This window comes from Cupressus sempervirens, chromosome 3 (assembly GCF_028749045.1).
Source record: "Cupressus sempervirens isolate cs-2001-9-10 chromosome 3, ASM2874904v1, whole genome shotgun sequence".
Lineage (NCBI taxonomy): Eukaryota > Viridiplantae > Streptophyta > Pinopsida > Cupressales > Cupressaceae > Cupressus > Cupressus sempervirens.
In genome coordinates, this window is record NC_143120.1 from 268,375,908 (window position 1) to 268,397,978 (window position 22,071).

General features: G+C 34.7%; 1 protein-coding gene across 1 annotated transcript in view; it reads right to left on the reverse strand.

Moving 5' to 3' along the window:
* The window catches only part of EMB2813 (DNA primase, large subunit family), a 107,226-nt gene that overhangs the window by 22,887 nt on the left and 62,268 nt on the right, over positions 1-22,071 (reverse strand). The window contains exons 10-14 of the mRNA XM_089819415.1: positions 2,577-2,625; positions 2,406-2,453; positions 2,175-2,264; positions 1,960-2,019; positions 841-900 (exon numbers count right to left, since the gene is read on the reverse strand). Of these exons, the coding sequence (XP_089675541.1) occupies positions 841-900; positions 1,960-2,019; positions 2,175-2,264; positions 2,406-2,453; positions 2,577-2,625 (307 nt within the window). The remainder of the gene's footprint in view (positions 1-840; positions 901-1,959; positions 2,020-2,174; positions 2,265-2,405; positions 2,454-2,576; positions 2,626-22,071) is intronic.

Consider the following 22,071-nt stretch of genomic DNA (forward strand, 5'->3'; position numbering starts at 1 on the left):
CATATAAAACCAGTGTTTCTTCAAGTTTCCAGCATGGTGGGAAATGAGTACATGGCGATGGGTTTCCATAGCAAATTAGATCCAAAATTTTGGTATGGCAAGGGGATAAAATCAACAGAGAAATTCAAAATTGAACCAAAAAAAATTATTGAAAGATCTACAACTTCAAAAACTAGAATCAAAGATAAGTAGAAGTGAAATGGAGTCACTTTGATGTTGATAGTGTTACATGAGAAAAGAAGAAATACATTTGTAATCAATATCTTCACTTATTGATTAAGTTTTTTTGAACTGTGATGCAGATGCACCTTGTGTACTGACGGCAACAGCTAATTACAAAGAGATGAAGATGATTCAACTGTTTCCCCAAGTAAAAAATAAAGATTACAACGTCCATTCGGTTAAAAGGGATTATTTCTTTGGTTAAAATGGAAATATATTAAAGTTGAAAATAAGAATATTAGTTATATGCAATGAATCTAAGTCAAAAATAAAGGTGAAGGGGAAATGTTTAACAACCTCTGCAAAAGGTTTGGAAAGTAAATGATTTGTAGGTGAAAACTAAACAGTGATTAACTTCTAAAAGAAAATTTAATGTAAAATTGAACACTTCAAAAAGATTTGGTTGTATCGCATGGGGATGTCTCACAAAAATGGTGATTTGGTGGGTTATCAAAATAGCAGAAGGGACATGCAGTACTTGAAGATTCATATATTGTTTTAAATTCAAAGAATAAGCACTCCGAGATATATCAATGAGAATTGTAATCAATTAAAAGGAAAGGAGCAAAATTGAGCAACAAGAAGTAAGAAAAGCAAATAGGAGAAAATCTTACAAACCTTTTTAGAAAACTCTGCCCTCCAAAATGCAAGAGCATCCTCTAATTTCAACCCAACACCCTGCATCAAGAGACCAACTAATAAATTTGCTTTGAAAAAACTTTCTGGAGTTTGATGGATTTGGGTTAATTGAGAATTTTTAAGAGAAAATGATTCCTAAATCAATGTGAATGCAAGAAACAATGTGTATAGCACTTTGTCAACTAGATATCTAACTTAAAAGGGGATAAAACAACAAAGATTCACTTGAATTAATTGAGAATTGTTTGGGATATGATGTTTCCCAACTCAATCTGCATGCGAGTAACCATGTACATAACACTTCACCACCTAGAAATATAACTTTAAAAAGGACAATGAGCAACAAAAAATCACTTGAATTAATTGAGAATCTTTAGTAGAGAACACTCAATAATTCCACTGAATGCGCATAACAATATGCCTAGCACCTCATCAACTAGACATCTAACTTCAAAAAGAACAGGCAACATAGAACCATTTTGTATATTAATAATTCGTTATTATAATTCTAGGATACAGTAGAAATTATATATTATGCTATAATTCATCACAAGCAATTCTCTTCGGCAAGATGTAGTGTTTTTTTATGAAGAACGCATATGACACTTAGGGTGCATACAAACATCAAACAAAAAACATTTGAAAAAGCCTGCTGTAGGGTTCGATGAATGAACATAAATGTACAATATTATTTATTATTAAAAATAAAAATGTAACTTAACAAAACAAAGACTATCTAGGCTAATTGATTAAAAGCATGTGTTTCTTGTCAATCAATTTTTTTATATAGAGATGTCATGCGACTTGTAAAGGGAAATCAATAGTCAAAACAACAGAAATAAATACAGAAATTATCATCCATTTGGTGACTAATGTAGTCTTCAATGGGCATGGTCAAACTACTCAAATTAACAAAAGTTAAGAGAAAATAGGTTTACAAAGAGATCATAAACCACCAAGAAACATGATGAGATTGATAGATTGAACTTATTAGACAATATAAAACATGGAATGATTTATGCCTATGGGGCATCATTTGCTATAAAAGGAAGCTCAACCTATAAGCTAATATTTTATATATTCTATCAATGGGTGTACCTTAAGAAAAAGTCCTAATTGCATTCTTCCCCCATGCTTCAAATGATGATCCTCTTTAACCTGCCCAAGCACAAAAAAGGCACCTTAATAGTCTAGTTATTAAAATAACTACCCAGCAGCTTTAGGCAAGATATAACAAGATGAAGCTCTTACTTCCCTTAAGAAAATGAAATATTAAAAAAATTCAGCTCCCAAAAAGAGCAGATGAAAATCACCTTGAGATATAAGTGACGCATACAAAGTGGAAAGGAGTTATTGGCCAGGTTGTCCAAGTCCTTGAGCGAAATTTCAGCGTTGTCATTTGACTGCAATGAAAAAATTTGTTGTAATTATATCTAGGCTTTTAGCAAATGGAATAAATTTGACTATTACAGATCTTTATTTTGGAGCTTATTACAGTTACTCTGAAAAGCTATAAATATGAAATCTGATTTCTGGTCACCAACATGAGAATAGTCAGGTCCTAGATAGCATGTAGTTAATGTCTCTACAATCTGCATCAAAATATTCTAGCATTAGAATATACCATAAAATGATTCCAATACCATAACAGAAGAGAAACACAAAGGCCTTCAGAAAATCACAATAATAACAGGAAAACAGCAAGCTTAACGCACAGGAGTCAAGCGATGTTTCTCTTGTTCAGCAATTGATGAAGTCCACTTTCTGCACCATGGAATTTAACATTAAACACTAGAACAAAGATCAACTATATTATCAAGAAAAAAAATTCAAAATCTTAAAAGAAAGTTTAATTTATTTTAAAAAGATAACTCTGAGATTTATAACCATTAAAGTAATATTTAAATATTTTGCTTGCATGGTAATTTAAGTATTTCAGTTAGTTTTCAGTAACATTCTATTCTATAAGACAGACAGTCAGTTTTTAGTAACTTCAATTTCTGTCTTTGGTTCTCGATCATTTCCGACATGGAAAGATCTCCTGCAATTGCATATATAAGGAGCACTCCTCTCCTTTGTTTAATACAGCAATCGTCATTTCATGGTATCAGAGCATAGGTTCCTTTTTGGCGGAGTTTTTAATAGAATTCCACGGTCTTTTTAGCTAGAAATTTTGGGAAAATTTTTGAAGCCTTTAGCCCATGTTTTCAAAACAAACATTGTAGGACATTTTGGCAGATTTTTTTATATAATAAAATTTGTGGTTTCTCCTAAACATTTATGAGGAAATTTTCAGAAGATCTTTTAGGGTTTTTATTTTTAATGATCAAATTTTTGCTTCAACAAAAAATGAGATTGTTTTTGCAGTAGGTTTTCTGATCAGCTTTTGCTCCAACAAAAATTGAACTATTCTTTAGAGCAGAGGTTTTCAAGCATGAGTTTTTTCCTGAAGTACTGTGGCTACTTTATGAGCATCACATCTGCTTTCCAGGGTTTTGGACACAGCTGAAGGGGTTTACTGTCGCCATTTAACTGGATTGCGTCCTTTTAACAAGGGTCGGCATTTTCTTCTGTGGTTTTTGTGACTTCTCTGATCTAAAGTCCACACGATGGCCAAGGCTGTGGGCACCATTTTTTACAACAAAGAAAGTTTCTAGATTTTACACATGACCTGGGTTTTCTTCTTGGTTCTGTTTTCCTGAATTGCAATGACTGAAGACACAAGCTGACTGCTACATGACCCTTTGCTTGGTCCTGTCTGCAGTTCACAACATATTTTTTTCTCAAAGATACCGGATAATCCAATTTAACCCCATATCCTGATTCCGATGCAAGTCTAATTTTGATTCCTTCTGGATGCCTATCCACAATCCAGGCAGAATCTGGAGGAATCCACAGGCACCCAAAAACAGAATCCACATGCCATTGTTTTTTTTTTTTTAAATCTAAAAAGCATCTAATTCTGACCATAAGGCATGCATTTGGTCATTTGATGATCATCCATTAATCTCTCAAGTATTTTTCACCATTTTTGCTTTGATCTACAGATGTAGCATTTTTTCTATGAATAAGACATGACCAATTGATGAATTAAACAATTATATGTTTGAAGTTTAGAATCAACTATTGAAATTGTAGCATCAGTCGGATATATATTATTGGACTATGACTCAAGATGTGTTTAACAGACTAATATATGAAAGCATACATATATATGTAGATCTACATGTGTGTGTGTGTGTGTATCTATATATATATGCAAACATACATTACTCTGATCGACTGTCATATTGATTCGATCTGATTTGATCAATACTAATGTGCTGATAATCCATTACATATTTCAGATTGCATGATGTCTGAATATCCATAACGCTGATCATGTTGATGTTCAGACCACCATCATCATCGGCAGACAGATGTAATTTGGGATCAACGATTGTGATCAATATTGCATGTCTTGGTATCACCGATCAGGGCAAATGAACATGTTAATGTTGTATTGGTTAAGACACGATTAGTTAAGGGTCATTCATTGTATAGACATGACCCTACGAGCCCAAAGGGCATGTAGAGTCATGTCTATACAATCAGACATGACTCCTTCAAATACTATATATATTGAAAGAGAAGATTGATGGAAAAGCACCAAGTCAACACATATTATTACCTTCGGTCTGATATATATGCATTCACCTGATACATATAATAGAAATCAGTATTATTGCTTGAAGTTTCAGAGCGATATTGTTTGGTTGAATACTCAGAATCAAAGCCAAACATTGAAATCGGAAAAACATTACATATATATAGTGTAACACGGCGACACGTCCCCCCCTCAAAACTGGGCTGTCTCGGAGATGGGGACATCCTCGAGACGAGGGGACCACATCACCACGTTTCGGGCGGTGTCATTTAGAGTGTCGCTGCCACTGGAAACGGCAAGACATCTCCAAGACTGTGAGACATCTCCGATTGTGGGGGTGCACGGGGACGCAAAGGAATCTCTTTCATTGCAGGGGGACGCTAGGACGTCTCCCACGACAAGCAAAAGAGGCACTTTAAAATTTAAAAATTAAAGGCATTTTTATAATGTTTTAATGTTTCTATTTTTATGCTATTGGGTTGTGGGGCCCATTCCTTCCTCCTCCTTTGTTCAAAAGCCTTTTATTCTTCATTTTTATTCACATTTGCATTTCTCATTGTTTGCAACAGCAAGAAGAAGAAGAGTGAAGAGCTGAGATAAGGGTTTGTGCAAGAGTGAAGAAAGTGTTTGCAAGTGAAAAAGGAGAGACTAGGAGCAAGAAGAAAAAGATGAGGGTTTACCATCTTGTCGAAGAAGTTTTTCAAGCAAAAAGTAGGGTTTTTAACTTGTTTTCCTAATTTTCAAATGCATGTTTATAAATTATTGTCCAATACTTTTAGTTCTAAATGTGTGTTGTTTCATTTTGTTATGGTTATGATTATCATTCATTCATTGAATCATTTATAACTATTAAATAATAGATTAAGATTCTTAATGTTTCATTTTGCAAATTCTTATTTTTTACTATTTAGTTTTAAATTTTCAGGATAAAAGTTTGTAAATTCAAATTGTTAACTTTATTAAATTTCTTTTTCCATTTTGTGAAATGCAGTGTCAAAATGAGCTCCCACATTAATACTCATAGTGATGATGAGATGGAATTTCATTCAGATTGTGGCAATTAATCTGAATATGAACCTGAGCTTGAGGTTGGGGTTGAGCATGATGATGACACCGTTGAGATGGGTGAGCATAAGAGTGACATTGGGCTGGGCCAAATCAGCAATGGACCCAAACTAGTTTCACTTCCATGGGTACTGATTTTGTACTATCTGGCACTCCATCTATTGATTGCCCCTCCCCATCTTTGGCAAAGTGGGCTAGGGGTAAGTTTGATCCAAAATATTCTTCAAAACAATTTGCCACTAGAATAACAAGCGGATTAGGAACAGGAACAGGGGGCACAAGAAAGTGGAGATGCAATATTTGTGGTGATGTATGGTATGGTAGCATCACTCGAGTGAAAATGCTTTTAATTCAAATAGTTTTAATCTTGAACCCTCGGAAGCCAAGAAGTCACATCTTCTCATATATTAATGGAAGTTGTTAGTGAGAGGGGTGATCTATTTTGTAACTCCCGACTTTTTTTAAGAATCGGTTTTCTTTATCTAACCCCGACTTCTTCTTTTCTATGCACAATGTGTGTGCGGAATATATATATAACTCAGATGAAATTGCATTATGAACAGGGAGAAAGGCGGATGCATTATGTATTTCTCTGCAATATATCTATGGTTTTCATTTGTATAGACTCACGTGTAGACTGTCGCCGTGGTCTAGATTGACTACCAATTTGACTACACATCTCCTTGGGTTGCAGGCTTAACTACATACAAGTCATGCTACTGTGTTTTCCTTTATCATTTTACTTCCGATTCTAAGTCGACCCCGACTTCTATTCAGCGATTCATTCTGAGAGAAATTTAGTGTATGTTTGCTTACGTGGTACTTCAACTATTAATTGCATAGCTGAATACAGCGCAATCTTTGGCAACACATAATAGGAACGAATCATTATCATCTCATCAAGTTGATATTACTAATATAAATACTTTTTTTAAAAGCCTTTGAACCACAACTTCAATATAATCAAGCATCTGTGTTTGTTGTAGAAGTTAACTAACTACTGGCCTCTAAGTGCAGCATGATTATCCTGGTAGAATCACAGACTTCAACAAGGAATATAAGTCAAACATACGTTGTGGGTAATTTGTGATTGTAAATGAACTTTTTACATAGCAAGGTATATGTTGTCCCAGCCATTATTAAAAATATGAACACAATGTGTATGTACATTTATCGCTACGTTGATGAATTGTTGATACTATAGATTTGATTTTCTTTCTAATTTTGCCTTGCTCAAGGTAAGTGATAGCCAGGTAATCATAGTACAGATCCATAGATCATTATGCCGAAGGCTATTAGAGTTAAACATTCAATTTTGGAATTCTAAAAAAAATAATCATGTAATCACAAAATGTGAAATAATGATTGTACGTAATCTTCTTGAATAATTGATAGAGTCGTCTACTTTGAGAATTTCGAATACCTGGGACTCACCCGGCTGTGTAGCCAAGAAGATGGGTGATGAGGTGTGATAAAGGAATCATCAATAATATGAACCAGTATTAGTTATGACATTTCAATATTTATCATTTAATATGAATTAATTAATAGCTCATGCATATTCCTATTATTGTGATCTCTTGCTACCAAGTCGTATGGCGTGTTATATACCATGATGCCCAGTGGATGGTAAGATGTCTCCTGTCAATTCCAAGTAGGGAGGGCCTTTCTCATTAGAGATCATGTGGGGACAAGTTGTGGTCCGAGGTTGGGTGGTAAAGCCCCTGACAATGTTTTCACCTCTTCTTAAGAGCCAGAGGTGCATCGAACAAAGATAAGCTATGCATTGAATTGTTTAACGGAAATTGGTAAGATCACTTTTATTTATGAGGTAAGAATAAATTGAGTTATTTCATTGTTACCGTCATTTTACTTTCATTTATATGAATAACGAATATAAGTATATTTTCTAATCTTGAGTTACTGTCATAGTTAAGTAATCAGAAGGAAAGGAATCTAAATCCCTAATTGATTGAGTGACAGCTAGAACCCTACATGATACAACAATATCGGAAGCCCTAATTGAATCCGTGGTATTGGAAGCCCTAATTGAGTCCATTGTAGCGAAAGCCCTAAGTGATATAGCAGTATCAAAAGCCCTAAATGAACCGATGGCAAACGATTCCCTAATTGTTATAGTGGTATGCGATGCCCTAATTTTAAATATAGTGGTATTTGATTGTGATCATCATTTCATTTTCAGATAGCGGTTTTTAAATGATAGTCGTCATGTGAAATTGTTATAGTGTATTTGTGGACTAACCCGAGTGGTTGCAGAAGTATCCCTAATTTGATTTCGATCTCGTTTTCCCGAGGTATGTAGTTTTCAATTTCTATAGTAATTTCAATTGATGGTTTTTCAAGTTTTTAAGTTAAGAAATTTTGTCTAACTGATTTTAACGGTAAATCTTATTCACATGAACATGAATGATATAACTGTCTTCCTATGAAACGAAGTAATAACTGTATTTCTTTGAGTATGGTATTTGTTAATTAAGACCCCGAAAAACCGGATGTTACACGGTCAAGAATTTAAAAAAATGACAAACCCGTAAGAAGAGTGGCCACAAACACCATGGCCATCTGGATATATAGGCACTCGGCCTAAAAATTCAAGAGATAAGGCATGGCGGTATGCCTATGAAGCTCCAAATGATGTTGGGAAGGTTATATGCATTCCATGTGAGAGACTTATTTCAAGAGGCATAAACCGCTTCAAATACCACATTGCAGGCATAAAGAAAGATGATTCAAATCCTTGTCTCAAGGTAAGTGAAGAAGAAAAAAGATTCATCAATTCCCTACTTACAGCTGCTAAAGAAAAAAAAATTGAATAGGGAGAGGAAAAAATTAGCTATGAGGACAGCCATAGTTGAATCTCAAAGAGCTCCTTTTGATATGCAAGAACAAGAAGCACTTGAGAACATACCGAGATCTCTTTGTAGCCCATGGATCCACAAACAAAATGACTCTTTTGTCGGTTCCACTTCTTCTACATTTCCTAGTTCTTCATCACCATTTGCATCAAGGATAGGGAGTTATTTTGTGCCCAAGAACACAACTGGATCACAGCCATCATTAGAGGGCATTGGATGGTTCAAGGAGGTGCACGAGCAAACCGATATTGCAATAGCTAATTTTTGGTTTTACAACTATATCTCAATGTATGTGGTTGATAGTCCCTATTGGTTGAATTTGGTGAATGCAATTTCAATATCAGGCAAAGGATACAAGCTGCCTACTCGCAAGGATATGAGTGGAAGGTTAGTATTTTACTATTTAGTAATTGTAAATAATTGTGATTCACTTCAATTTATTGTTATATTTTAAATCTTAATTGTTATTTCCTATTTTTTACTAAAACTTTATTACACCTAAATTTTGTAGGTTGCTTGACCATGCAGTTGGTAGGGCAAGAGTATTGATAAAAGACCAAAAGAAAGAGTGGAAGAAGTATGGCTACCATTTTATCTAATGGGTGGACAGATGGAAGAAGTAGGACCATCGTTAATTTCTTGGTTGCTTGCAAAGATGATGTGGTGTTTTCGAAATCTATTGACGCCTCTAACAAAGTGAAAAATGCACACACATTGGCTTTGATTTTGGAGATTGTTGTCATAGAGGTGAGAGTAGAGGATGTGGTGCAAATAATCACAAATAATGCAGCAGCATATGTGGCAGCAGGTAAATTTAATTTTTTATGTTCAATATGAATCATGAATGTTTATGGTATTATTCAATTTAGATTTGATGTAAATATGGAAAGTTTGTAACTAATTATTGATTTTTTATTAATCTTTTAGGTAGAATTCTCCAAGAGAGGCATCCCACACTTTTTTGGTCACCTTGTGCAGCACATGTCCTTGACCTTCTTTCAGAGGACATAGGAAAACTTGATTGGGTGAGTCCAGTTGTGGAAGATGCTAAGCGAGTCACCAAATATATCTATAATCACCCATGGGTTCTCAATTTGATGAGAAAGACCACTAAAGGCAAAAATTTGGTGAGACCCACTATGACAAGGTTTGCAATGGTGTTCTTGACATTGCAAAGTATTCTTGACCACATATTGGCTCTGAAACAAATGTTTGTGTGTGTTGATTGGGTTTCTTCATCTTACTCAAAGAAGCCCGAAGGAGAGCTATGGCACAAATAGTCTTTGATGATAGTTTTTTTGCAAAGGCTAAGGAGATTGTGGAGGTAACTTCAAGAATCAAAACAATTATATTTTTAGTTGATTCAAGTTTCATTATTAATAAATAACTTACTATGTTATTAACTAATTTATATTTTTCAAATTTCAAATGTAGATGTCTATGCCCCTGGTTAGAGTCTTGCGCATATGTGATGGGCAACAATCCCCAATGCGAGGTCTTTATGAGGCCATGGATACAGCCAAAAAGGCTGTTAGAAAAATTATTATCATGCGGACAAACTCAAATTTGACCCCATTTGGGAAATAAATGATAGGAGGTCGAACAATATGCTCCACCAACCCCTTCATGCAACGGGCTACTTCCTCAACCCCAAATTTAGGTACTAAGATTGTCCTTGAAGTTGAGATTTTACTAAGACTTTATTTTACTTTACTTTTAAGATTGTGTAGTAAGACTTGATATCATTTTCTATTTGTTTTAGGGTTGATGATTCCAACTCAGATCCTAACGGAGAGGTCATGGAAGGTCTCTCTAAATGCATTGAGAGAATGATATCCAATGAAGTGGAGAGAGACCTTGTTGTGACCGAACAACAAGTCTATGTGGAATCGAGGGGTAATTTGTTCTCTTCTATGCTAGCAAAAAGACCAAGATCTACTCAAGCACAAGGTAAAGCGTCAAACTTTAAAACTTTTGCAAATTAATAAGTTGTGTTTTTTATTATCTTTCTTCATTGCTTTATAAATTTTTATATTTTTTTTTGCAAATGCTTGGTGGGCAAGTTGGGGTGACAATACCCCCAATTTAAAGAATTTTGCTCTCAGAGTCCTATGCCAACCTTGTAGCTCATCCAATTGTGAGCGCAATTAGATATCATTCTCCAATTGTACCATATGTATAGTATATACACCCCTGCTCCCTCGGCCACCTCCCTTGTCCCCCACCATCCCCCCACCATACCCAAATCAAGGCCCCTCTATCCCCCATCTCGGAAACTTGTCCCCCAATCCCCCCGTCTCCCAAGGCGGTGTAACTATGGCCATAGGGCTAGTAGGTGTTCCCTTTTCGGCTATTGATCTAGGAGACACTAATAGTTCCAACAGAGATGAGTTTCAACTTCTAGGGGATGATCATTGATCATTGTTAGGCATTTTGATTTGGACTCTTGGAGACTTGTAGTTTTTGTTTGCATTATTTACTTATTTTGCTATCATGATTCATGTCACATGATATTTATTGTAATTATCTTTATGTCATGACTCATATGATCACTGATTACCATTAGATTGTAGAATTTAGATACTCATACAATTTGATCCGAAGACTGATATGTAGAATAATATTTATTATTTGTTGATGTTCAATGTTCATTATTTGTTTGTCATTTGATCATGAATCATGATGTTCCAGTTGAACACTTCAATGCAATGTTCAATGTTTAAGTTTTTTACATCTTTGTATCTTATTTTGTATAATTATAGTACATCTTTTCATACGAGCATTTTAAGTACCATATGTATAGTATATACACCCCTGCTCCCTCTACCACCCCCCCCCTTCTCCCAGGGCGGTGTGTGTGTGTGTGTGTATATGTATGTATCTGCAACTGATTATAAAAGAAGATTTCATAAGCATCTGAATTCACAGTAAATAAATTATAAGAGCTAAAATAAAACTCTACCTCAGATCCAAGTTCCTTAACATCAATGACAAATGAACATTGAACATGTTACAAGTATGAATCTATCAATATACATATGCATACATACTAAGTTACTAATGTGGCCTCCTGGAACCTAGAAGCAAAGGTAGATGCAGACGGATGCAGGATGCATTTGAAAGCGCGTTGGATGTCGGCAAGATGCATTTGTTGAGTCCTAACTTCTGTAATATATATAGAGAGACAATTACTGCTGTCCACAACTTTACAGACTAAATCACTGCCTAGAACTCTATGACAAACATAGTAGCTGCCCCAAAATCAGCTACAGGCCTGGTATGGGCCTCAATCAGCTTGTACGACACCCTTAATGGAGTATTTCAAACTTATATGGAACTGCTTTAGCAGTACGACCCTCCAACAGGTATGAATATAGCAAAAGAAGCCTTTGAATGTGTAAAGCCCTACTCCAACCTTGGATGGCTCTCAAAAAACTGCCAACATTGCCCAAATTGCTACGCCCAGCTGATAGACAATTTGTAACAGCAGTTAACACTTGATAAACTCCCAATAGATAGACAATTATATAGTGCCTTGTGATTGCAATGTTGGGCGTTTTGTGAGAGCCAGCAGATAAACAAATATATATAATGTTTAACAATATTAGATATATATAATAATATTTAGCAATATTATATTATATAGATTATATACATACATATATATACAGACGCATCAATGCGCATCCGCATCCCTTCGAAAAAAATCACACTTCCCGCATCTGAATCGGTAACTTAGCATACATACATACATATATGTATGTATATATGTTACATCCCAAAATTTGACCTAATTTTAAAACTTGCTCGTAACCTTTGGATTTAACGGATTATTCTCTCACGATCATGTGAAATAGGTAGTTATTTATATACGTTGCATTAACTGTTAATGAAGATGGTCGTTAACCATCAACTGTTATTTGATGTTAGCAGTTGCTTAATTTTGAAATTATGATTAATAATTTGAAGTCTTTCAAAATGTTTGTATGATATTATTATAAAATTGTTATTATGGTGGAAGTGTTTTCATGGGTGATTGCAAGAGAAGATGAAGAGGGGGAAGCATTACTAAACGGGAACATCGGAATGGGATGCTCACTTAGTTCAGTCATCAGGATTGGCAAGGTATGACCTTAAACTTCTTTGGTAAGGACCCGACAACTTGAACACAGGATACATTGTGAGACCCGCATGAGCTATTAAAAAAATTATCTAAGAAAACCTAAAATAATCTAATTAAAATATAAAACGTACCTAAAGGGATTTTAATTGATCTTTCATCATATTATTATAATATATATACGTACATATAAATATAAAAATAAATTGGCACCATTATATTATAATAACTTAATAAAATGATGTCACCCCATTGATATATTTACATGAACATACATATATACATATTATAAAAATACAACCAAATTATAATGTTTCCAACTCTTTCTTCCAACCTTTTCTTTTCTTTTCTTTTATTTTCAACCGATTAAACACTTGCCAATTTGAATTGACAAATAATCTTTTATGTTACAAAAGCCAAAAAGTCACGGCTAGTTCTTTATAATGGAAGCCATGAGAGGAGTCGGGCACCATAATCCATATTCCCGATTTCATTCTACTGCTAAGTTTTCAAAATTTCTTTGGCTTTATACATCTGACTACCTTCTGCTATGTTCCAGTCTCTTGTCCGCTCTTCATACACCTGTCTTCCAATTATTTCAAGAGTTGGATTCACTATTAATACAACCAGTATTTCCATTCTTAAGCAATGTTCATTGTTATTTCACTCTGTAGTTTCTATTCACAAGCAACGCCTTAGAACCTTGTTGTGTGTGAATCGATCATCACAGAGGACTGAGTATCTCAGCATTCTTTGGATACATTCTTAGCAACTGACGGAGAGCCGGATTACCAAGTCGTTTTTGCAAATACATCAGGACAGACCCAAACTATATCAAGTCATGTGAAAAGTCATTTTAGTTCATGTTATTTCCTTAATATTTAGCTTGTTGAATGATCCCTGTCATTTATAATGGATTTTATTCTTACTTTCAAAGCTTCCAAAATCATCATAAAAGTTGTATAGTATCTCTTAAAGAAGAGTTTCTAAGTGTAATAAGAACCTGGATGAATGATACTGATCTTAAGAACATGTTTTATTTTTGTCACAATTCATTATAAAAGATTTAATCAATGATCAAGGGTAGAATGCTCATAACTCTCCAAACACTTGGGATTCACTAGCAGTATAGCCATGAAATGTTGAAGAGGTGTAAAGGGCAAAATGCTCGTAATCTTCCAAAACACCTGGGAATCATCAACTCTGTAGCCATGAATGGGGAAGAGGTGGAATAAATCTACAAGAAAGCAAAAGAGAAATTAGACATAAATAACTTAAATGAAATATACTTAATAGCTCATGCTCATCCCTGTAATGAACATGTTGTCAAGTCAAGCGGTGGTGATCGGGTCATTGAGCCCATCGGAAATCCTTGGCCAAGGTAGTTTATAGGCATATTTGCCATCTAATGATCATTTGATGTCAAAGGCGCCAATTATGCAAGCATGTTCGTTTTATAATTGTGCGAACATTCTAAACACCAGGATGCTCAGGTGGCTGGACTAAGAACATCCCAAACCTAATCCCAAGGTAGGGAGGGCCTTTCTAATTTAATAGATTGTGTAGGGATAAGTATGGTCCAAGGCTGGGAGGTTATGCCTATGTCAATGCTTTTCCTCTCACCAAAGTCAAGGCTTGCACAACCAACTAAAGATCCTCCGGATGATACTTGTATGTTTCATTCCTTCTTTTCTTGATAAGCATTTACTTTACTTGTATGTAGAAAGGATAGTTCAGTTATTTTCAGATGATCGTTAATCCAGTTATTTTCAATTGATCATTAATTTAGTTAATGCAGTTGATCATAAATACAGTTATTTTCAGTTGATCGTTAAATTAGTTATTTCAATTGATTATAAGTTGAGTTAATCGTTGATCTAGTTATTTCAGATGATCATGGATACAGCTATCTTCAATTAATCGTTAAACTAGATTATTTTCGAATGAACATTGATATGGTTATGGTTATTTCAATTAATTGTTAAAATAGTTAATGTCACATGAAAAGGACTTCAGTCGTCTGTCTATGAATATAGGGAATTCTTTATTAAACTGTTTTTGTTTTCGATATGAAATTTCGTTTATTACATATGGTATCAAAGCATTGGGTTCAACACTAAACCTAGGGCACACTACCTTCCATGTAAACCTGAAAATTCTTAGAATAATTGTACAAGATGCAAGTATGTAAAACACCCCGCAAGAAGGCTCAACATCCCATCTTTCCCTATTTAATTAAAAACATGCCAAAATTCAACTATACTTGCTGCTCCATGCCCCAAGATAACGAAACTCTAAACTAGGCATTGCAACGAATGAAGAAAGAAAGAGTCAAGTGGACTCCTGCTAGTAAAGCAGCATATAGGAACAAATTAATTCAAAACTAGAACGCTCGTCAAGGCAACTCTCTTCTGCATTTTCACAGATCCTGGATGATGCGGGATATGTACAGATCTGAGTCAAAACTGAATACTGAGAAGCAAGATTAGATTTTATGATGTAAACATCCTCAACAGAGGAAATTTTTGTAAATAAGGCTGCCATGAATGTAGCAGCAAAGTATTAAGTTAATTAAATAAATTGGTTTAATTTATGTGTTTCATGCATTCGCAAAACTCTTTTGTTGTAGGTACACTTGAAAAAAAAAATACATAGATTCAATAAATTGACACAATTTTTTTGTAAATTCATAGGTTAAACCAATAAACAAACAAAATGAACAGCAACGAGAACGCTGCAAATCATGGCATGGTCCGTGAAAACACTCAATCATCCACTGATTTGTTACTTCAGATTTTGCAAGAAACACCACTGAAGTTGGATAGTATGGAAAGAAGAATGAATGAGATGGCAGCCCAAATGGGGCATAACCATGAAGAAACACAATCATCACCTCCTCTAAGAAGAGAGACAGAAGTCTCCAAATATAATAAGAAAACCTTTTCACTCATTCAAACTGAAAAACAAAAGAAACAAGAAATAGTGGCTGATTTGTCAGCAGATATTAAAAAATCAAACCAGCCAAATTTGCTCGTTCCGAGTCCGAAGAGGATGCAGAGGCTTGGTTAACTGAAATGGAACAGTATTTTGAAATTAAGAACTTCTCAAACACCTCAAAAGCAGTTTGGGGAATACACCACTTTACTAGAGAAGCTGCAACCTGGTGGAGAAACACCAAAGTTGAGCAAAACATTAAAACCACTGAGATTACTTGGGAGAAATTTGTAACCATTTTTAGAAATTGTTGGCTACCCCAAACCTTTTATGACCAAAAACTTTTAGATTTCCAAAGCTTGAAGCAAGGATATATGACTGTACATAAGTACTAGGAGAAATTTACCCGACTATTGAAGTATGTACCACCATATCAACAAGATAAAAATCTGAAGGTGAGAAAATTCATTATGGGTTTGAATAACAGAATAGGAGGAGAAGTTAATGTTCTCACTCCTCGAACTATGGAAGAAGTTCTAGAAAAGGTTGTTAGGCAAGAATACAAAATCAAGAAGGATGACTCCATCTAGGATAATAAAAGGAAAACAAAATGGAATACGGAAGGTGCTGATACTAGATCTCAGAAAAACCAGTTTAAGGATTTCAAGTATAGCAAGCCAAAATCAAAAGGAAACAGAGTCAAGGATGTCAAAAGTAATTTTAGTACAAGTAAGAATAATAAGAGTAATGAAAGGAAGGGGCCACCTTCAGGATGTTTCACTTGTGGAGGAGATCATTATGCTAATAAATGCCCTGTCAAACCCAACTCCAATCAGCTGCAATGACCACCTCTTCCACAGCAACAACAAGTTTATCAGCAAAGGATCCATGCAGCCCTGGACAATAGACAAGTAGAACAATAAATAGGCCTGATAGAAACTCCAAGTAAGATCTACAAGAACCCTGTCCCCATTTTAATTGATACTGGAGCTTCTGAATGTTTTATATCGCTTAAACTATTAAGTAGATTTCCAAAGAGATCTAATTTTATGGCAAAACCATGGACAGTTGAAATATGCAAACCAGACAAGGGCTAAGGTAGAGCAGTGTTTGTTTGAGGCTCAGGTTGATTTTCCAAATTTCTCCACGGAATTGAACTTGTATATAGCACCTCTTGGGTCTTATGACATTATCATAGGCATTAATTGGCTCAGTGAGCATAAGGCCAAGGTGGATTGTCTTGCCAAAACTGTAAATTCTCTAGATGATCAACGTAGACCCACAAGCATTATAGGGATTAAATATGAAATTAAATCAAAACAAATATCTACCATGTAACTTAAGAAATATGGAAAAAAAAACTATGAGATCTTTGCAGTTAGAGTTGAGGACATGAGAGAACCTAAAAACACGACATATGGAGATGACTACATTTTTGAAGATGGGAAAATCAGAGAAAAGTAGGAGGAATCTTTCAAAGAAAAATATCCCTATCTAAAGAATTATCAAGATGTGTTTCCTGAAGAACTCCCCAATCTACCACCTTCCCGAGTCTTTGATTTTACCATAGATTTGATACCAAGCGCAGAACCCATTTCTTGGCCACCATATCGAATGACTACCACAGAATTAATGGAGTTGCAAATACAACTACAGGATATGTTAAACAAGAAACTAATCCGGCCCAGTGTTTCACCATGGGGAGCCCTAGTGTTGTTTGTTAGGAAGAAGGAGGGGACCATGAGATTATGCATAAATTACAGAATGCTCAGTAAGGTTACCATCAAGAACCAGTATCCACTTCCTAGAATAGATGATTTTTTTGATCAAATGAAAGGTGCAACAGTGTTTTCAAAAATTGACTTGAGGTCAGGATATCACCAACTTCGTATTAAGGATGAAGATATTCACAAAACTACATTTAGAACTAGGTATGGGCATTATGAATTTACAATGTTACCCTTCGGATTAACCAATGCTCCAACAACCTTTATGAACTTAATGAATAGCATATTCCAAGATTGTTTGGATAAGTTTGTGCTGATCTTTATAGATGATATTCTAATCTATTCAAAGAACGAGGAAAAACATCAAAAACATCTGGAAAACGTTTTGCAAAGGTTAAGAGAACATAAATTATATGGAAAATTGTATAAGTGCACTTTCTATCAAAAGAAAATTTAGTATTTAGGGCACATTATATAAGCTCAGGGAATAGCCGTAGATCCATCGAAAATCAAAGCAATTGAGGTAGGGCCCATACCTAAAAATGTGATAGGAGTTAGAAGTTTTACGGGATTGGCAAGGTTTTATAGGAAAGTTGTCAAGAACTTTTCCAAGATAGCTTACCCAATTACATCACTTTAGAGAAAGGGAAAAAAAAATGTCAATCAGCCTTTGAATACTAAAAGGAAAAGCTAACTACAGCACTCATACTAAAAGTACCTGACCCACAAAAGGAATTCCTAGTTATAACAAAAGCATCAGGAGGAGTAGGAGGTGTGTTAATGCAAGATGAACAAGTAATTGCAAATGGATCTAGGAAACTGAAAAATTATGAATAGAATTATGCACCTCATGATTTGGAATTGGCAACTATCATAGATGCTCTTCAAATGTGGAGACACTATTTGATTGGAAAACCTTTTGAACTACAATCTGACCATCACAACCTAAAATATATCTTCACTCAACCAATTCTAAATGCTAGACAAAGAAGATGGCTGAAACTTTTATCAAACAATGAATTCAACATAAGTTATATTAAGGGTAAGGAAAACAAAGTGGCAGATGTCTTAAGTAGGAGAAGAGACATTTCTACAATGGCTATTATAAACTTCACATTAAAGGACCAAATTTTACAACATCTAGAGCTTGATGAATTTTATGCAGAGATAAGCCTAGCTCTTATCAGGGACCCACAGGATTCTAGGTATTCGGAATTTAGTCTAGAAGAGGATGGGTTGTTATGATATCATAACAGGATTTATGTACCCAACAAATCTAAACTTTGAAGAATGATTCTGGAAGAATCTCATTTAGCTCCATATTCAGGACACCCTTAAGTAACTAAAATGTTATCCGATATCAAATCACTATATTTTTGGAAAGGAATGAAAAGGGAGATAACAGAATTTGTGGCAGGATGTTTAGAATGCCAAAGAGTAAATGCAGAACATCGATACCTAGTCGGCCTTTTGCACCCTAATGAAGTACCAAAATGGAAATGGCAAATAATTTCCATGGATTTTATACAAAGACTACCTATGACACGAAATTGACACAATACCATTCTGGTAGTAGTTGATAGATTGACAAAAGTTGCTCATTTTACACCAGGAAATCCAACTGATGGAGCACCAGAAATTGCTCATAAATTTTATAAAAGAAATTTTCAGATTGCATGGAATCCCAAAGAAAATTACTTCAAACAAGGATGCTAGGATAACTTCCAGATTTTGGCAAACATAATTTTTCGCACTAGGCACTTAACTAAACATCAGTTCAGCCTATCATCTTAAGACAGATGGTCAAACAGAAAGAGTAAACCAGATATTGGAAGATCTTTTGAGAGTTTACTGTATGGATCGACAATACCAATGGGAAACATATTTACCTTTGGAGGAATTTGCGTATAACAATTCTTATCAATCCACCATTAAAATGGCCCCCTTTGAGGCTCTATATGGCTGCAAATGTAGAACTCCTATGAGTTGGAATCGCTTTTTGGACTTGAAATGCTTAAGGAAATGGAAGAATAGATAATCCAGATTCGTCAAAGATTGAATGAAGCTAATGACAGATAGAAAAGTTATGCAAACGCAAAAAGGACACCTAGAGAATTCTTAGTGGGAGAAAAAGTACTAGTAAGGGTAAAACCTCAGAAGAGTACTATCAAGTTTGGTAAGAATGCCAAGTAAGCCCCAAGATATGTGGGACCCTTTGAAATATTAGAAGTTGTACTCATCATGATCATATAATTGATTGGAACCTATTACAGGTGTGAGAACCAAGGGTGATAGAAATAGAACCACTCAGAATACTTGAGGTGCGTAAGCTACGCTTAAGAAATCGAGAGGTGACACAATGCAAGGTCCAATGGGATCAGTATGCAGAGGATAATGCCACTTGGGAGCATTATCACGAAATTTTTCAAAAATACCTTTCATCTTTTCTCTAGGGCTGGAACCTGAACATTTCCTTTCTTTTCTTAAATTAAACTGATTAGGTGTTGTTTAAAGTTTTGATGTGATATTCATCAAGGACGATGAAAAATTTAGGGGGTAGGGTATGTTACATGCCAAAATTTGACCTTAATCTTAAAACTTCCTCATAACCGTTGGATTTAACAAATTATTCTTTCATGATCATGTGAAATAGGTAGTTATTTATATAGGTTGCATTAACTGTTAATGAAGATGGTTGTTAACCATCAACTGTTATTTGATGTTAGCAATTGCTTTATTTTGAAATTATGATTAATAATTTAAAGTTTTTTAAAATGTTTATATGAAATTATTATAAAATTGTTATTATGGTGGATGTGTTTTCATGGGTAATTACAGGAGAAGATGAAGAGGGGGGAAGCATTGCTAAACGAGATCATCAGAATGGGATGCTCGCTTAATTTCAATAATCAGGATTGGCAAGTATGACCTTAAACTTCTTTGGTAAGAACTCAACGACTTGAACACAGGATATATTGTGGGACCCGCATGAGCTATTAAGAAAATAATCTAAAAAAACATAAAATAATCTAATTAAAATATAAAACATACCTCAAGGGATTTTAATTGATCTTTCATCATATTATTATAATATATATATACGTACATATAAATATAAAAATGAAATGGCACCATTATATTATAATAACTTAATAAAATGATGTCACCCCATTGATATATTTACATGAACGTACATATATACATATTATAAAAATACAACCAAATTATAATTTTTCCAACTTTCTTCCAACCTTTTATTTTTTATTTTTCTTTTCTTTTCAACCAATTTAACACTTGCCAATTTGAATTGACAAATAATCTTTTATGTTACGGAAGCCAAGAAGTCATGGCTAGTTCTTTATAATGGAAGTCATGAGAGGAGTCGGGCACCATAATCCATATTCCTGATTTCATTTTGCTGCTAAGTTTTCAAAATCTCTTTGCCTTTGTACACCCGACTACCTTCTGCTACATTCTAGTCTCCTCTCTGCCCTTCATACACCCGTTTTCCAATTATTGCAAGAGTCGGGTTCACTATTAATACAACCAGTATTTCCATTCTTAAGCAGCGTTCACTATTATTTCAATCTATAGTTTCTATTCACAAGTAGCGCCTTAGAACCTTGTTGAGTGTGAATCGATCATCACAGAAGATTGAGTATCTCAACATTATTTGGATACATTCTTAGCAACTGAAGGAGAGCCAGATTACCAAGTACTCTTTGCAAATACATCAGGACAGACCCAAACTATATCAAGTCATGTGAAAAGCCATTTCAGTTCATGTTATTTCCTTAATATTTAGCTTGCTAAATGATCCTTGTTATTTATAATGGATTTTATTCTTACTTTCAAAGCTTCCAGAATCAACATAAAAGAAGTTGTATAGTATCTCTTAAAGAAGAGTTTCTAAGTGTAATAAAAACCCGGATGAATGATACTGATCTTAAGAACATGTTTTATTTTTGTCACAATTCATTGTAAAAGATTTAATCAATGATCAAGAGTAGAATGCTCATAACTCTCCAAACACCTAGGATTCACCGACAGTATAGCTATGAAATGGTGAAGAGGCGTAAAGGGCAGAATGCTCATAATCTTCCAAAACACATGTGAATCATCAGTTGTGTAGCCATGAATGGTGAAGAGGTGAAATAAATCTGCAAGAAAGCAAAAGAGAAATCAGACATGCATAACTTAAATGAAATATACTTAATAGCTCATGCTCATCCCTGTAATGAACATGTTGTCAAGTCGAGCAGTGGTGATCGGGTCATTGAGGCCATCGGAAATCCTTGGCCAAGGTAGTTCATAGGCATGTTTGCAATCTAATAATCACTTGATATCAAACGTGTCAGTTAGGCAAGCATGTCTATTTCATAACTGTGCGGACATTCTAAACACCAAGACATTCTAAGAACATTCCAAGCCCGATCTTGAGGTAGGGAAGGCCTTTCTAATTTATTAGATTGTGTGGGAATAAGCATGGTCCAAGGTTGGGAGGTTAAGCCTATGTCAATGCTTCTCCTCTCACCAAAGTCGAGGCTTGCACAACCAACTAAAGATCCTCTAGATGATACTTGTATGTTTCATTCTTTCTTTTCTTGATAAGCATTTGCTTTACTTGTATGTAGAAAGGATAGTTCAGTTATTTTCAGATGATCATTAATCTAGTTACTTTTAGTTATTTTCAGTTGATCATTAGTTTAGTTAATGCAGTTGATCATAAATACAGTTATTTTCAGTTGATCATTAAATTAGTTATTTCAGTTGATTATAAGTTCAGTTAATCGTTGATCTAGTTATTTCAAATGATTATGGATACAGTTATCTTCGATTAAT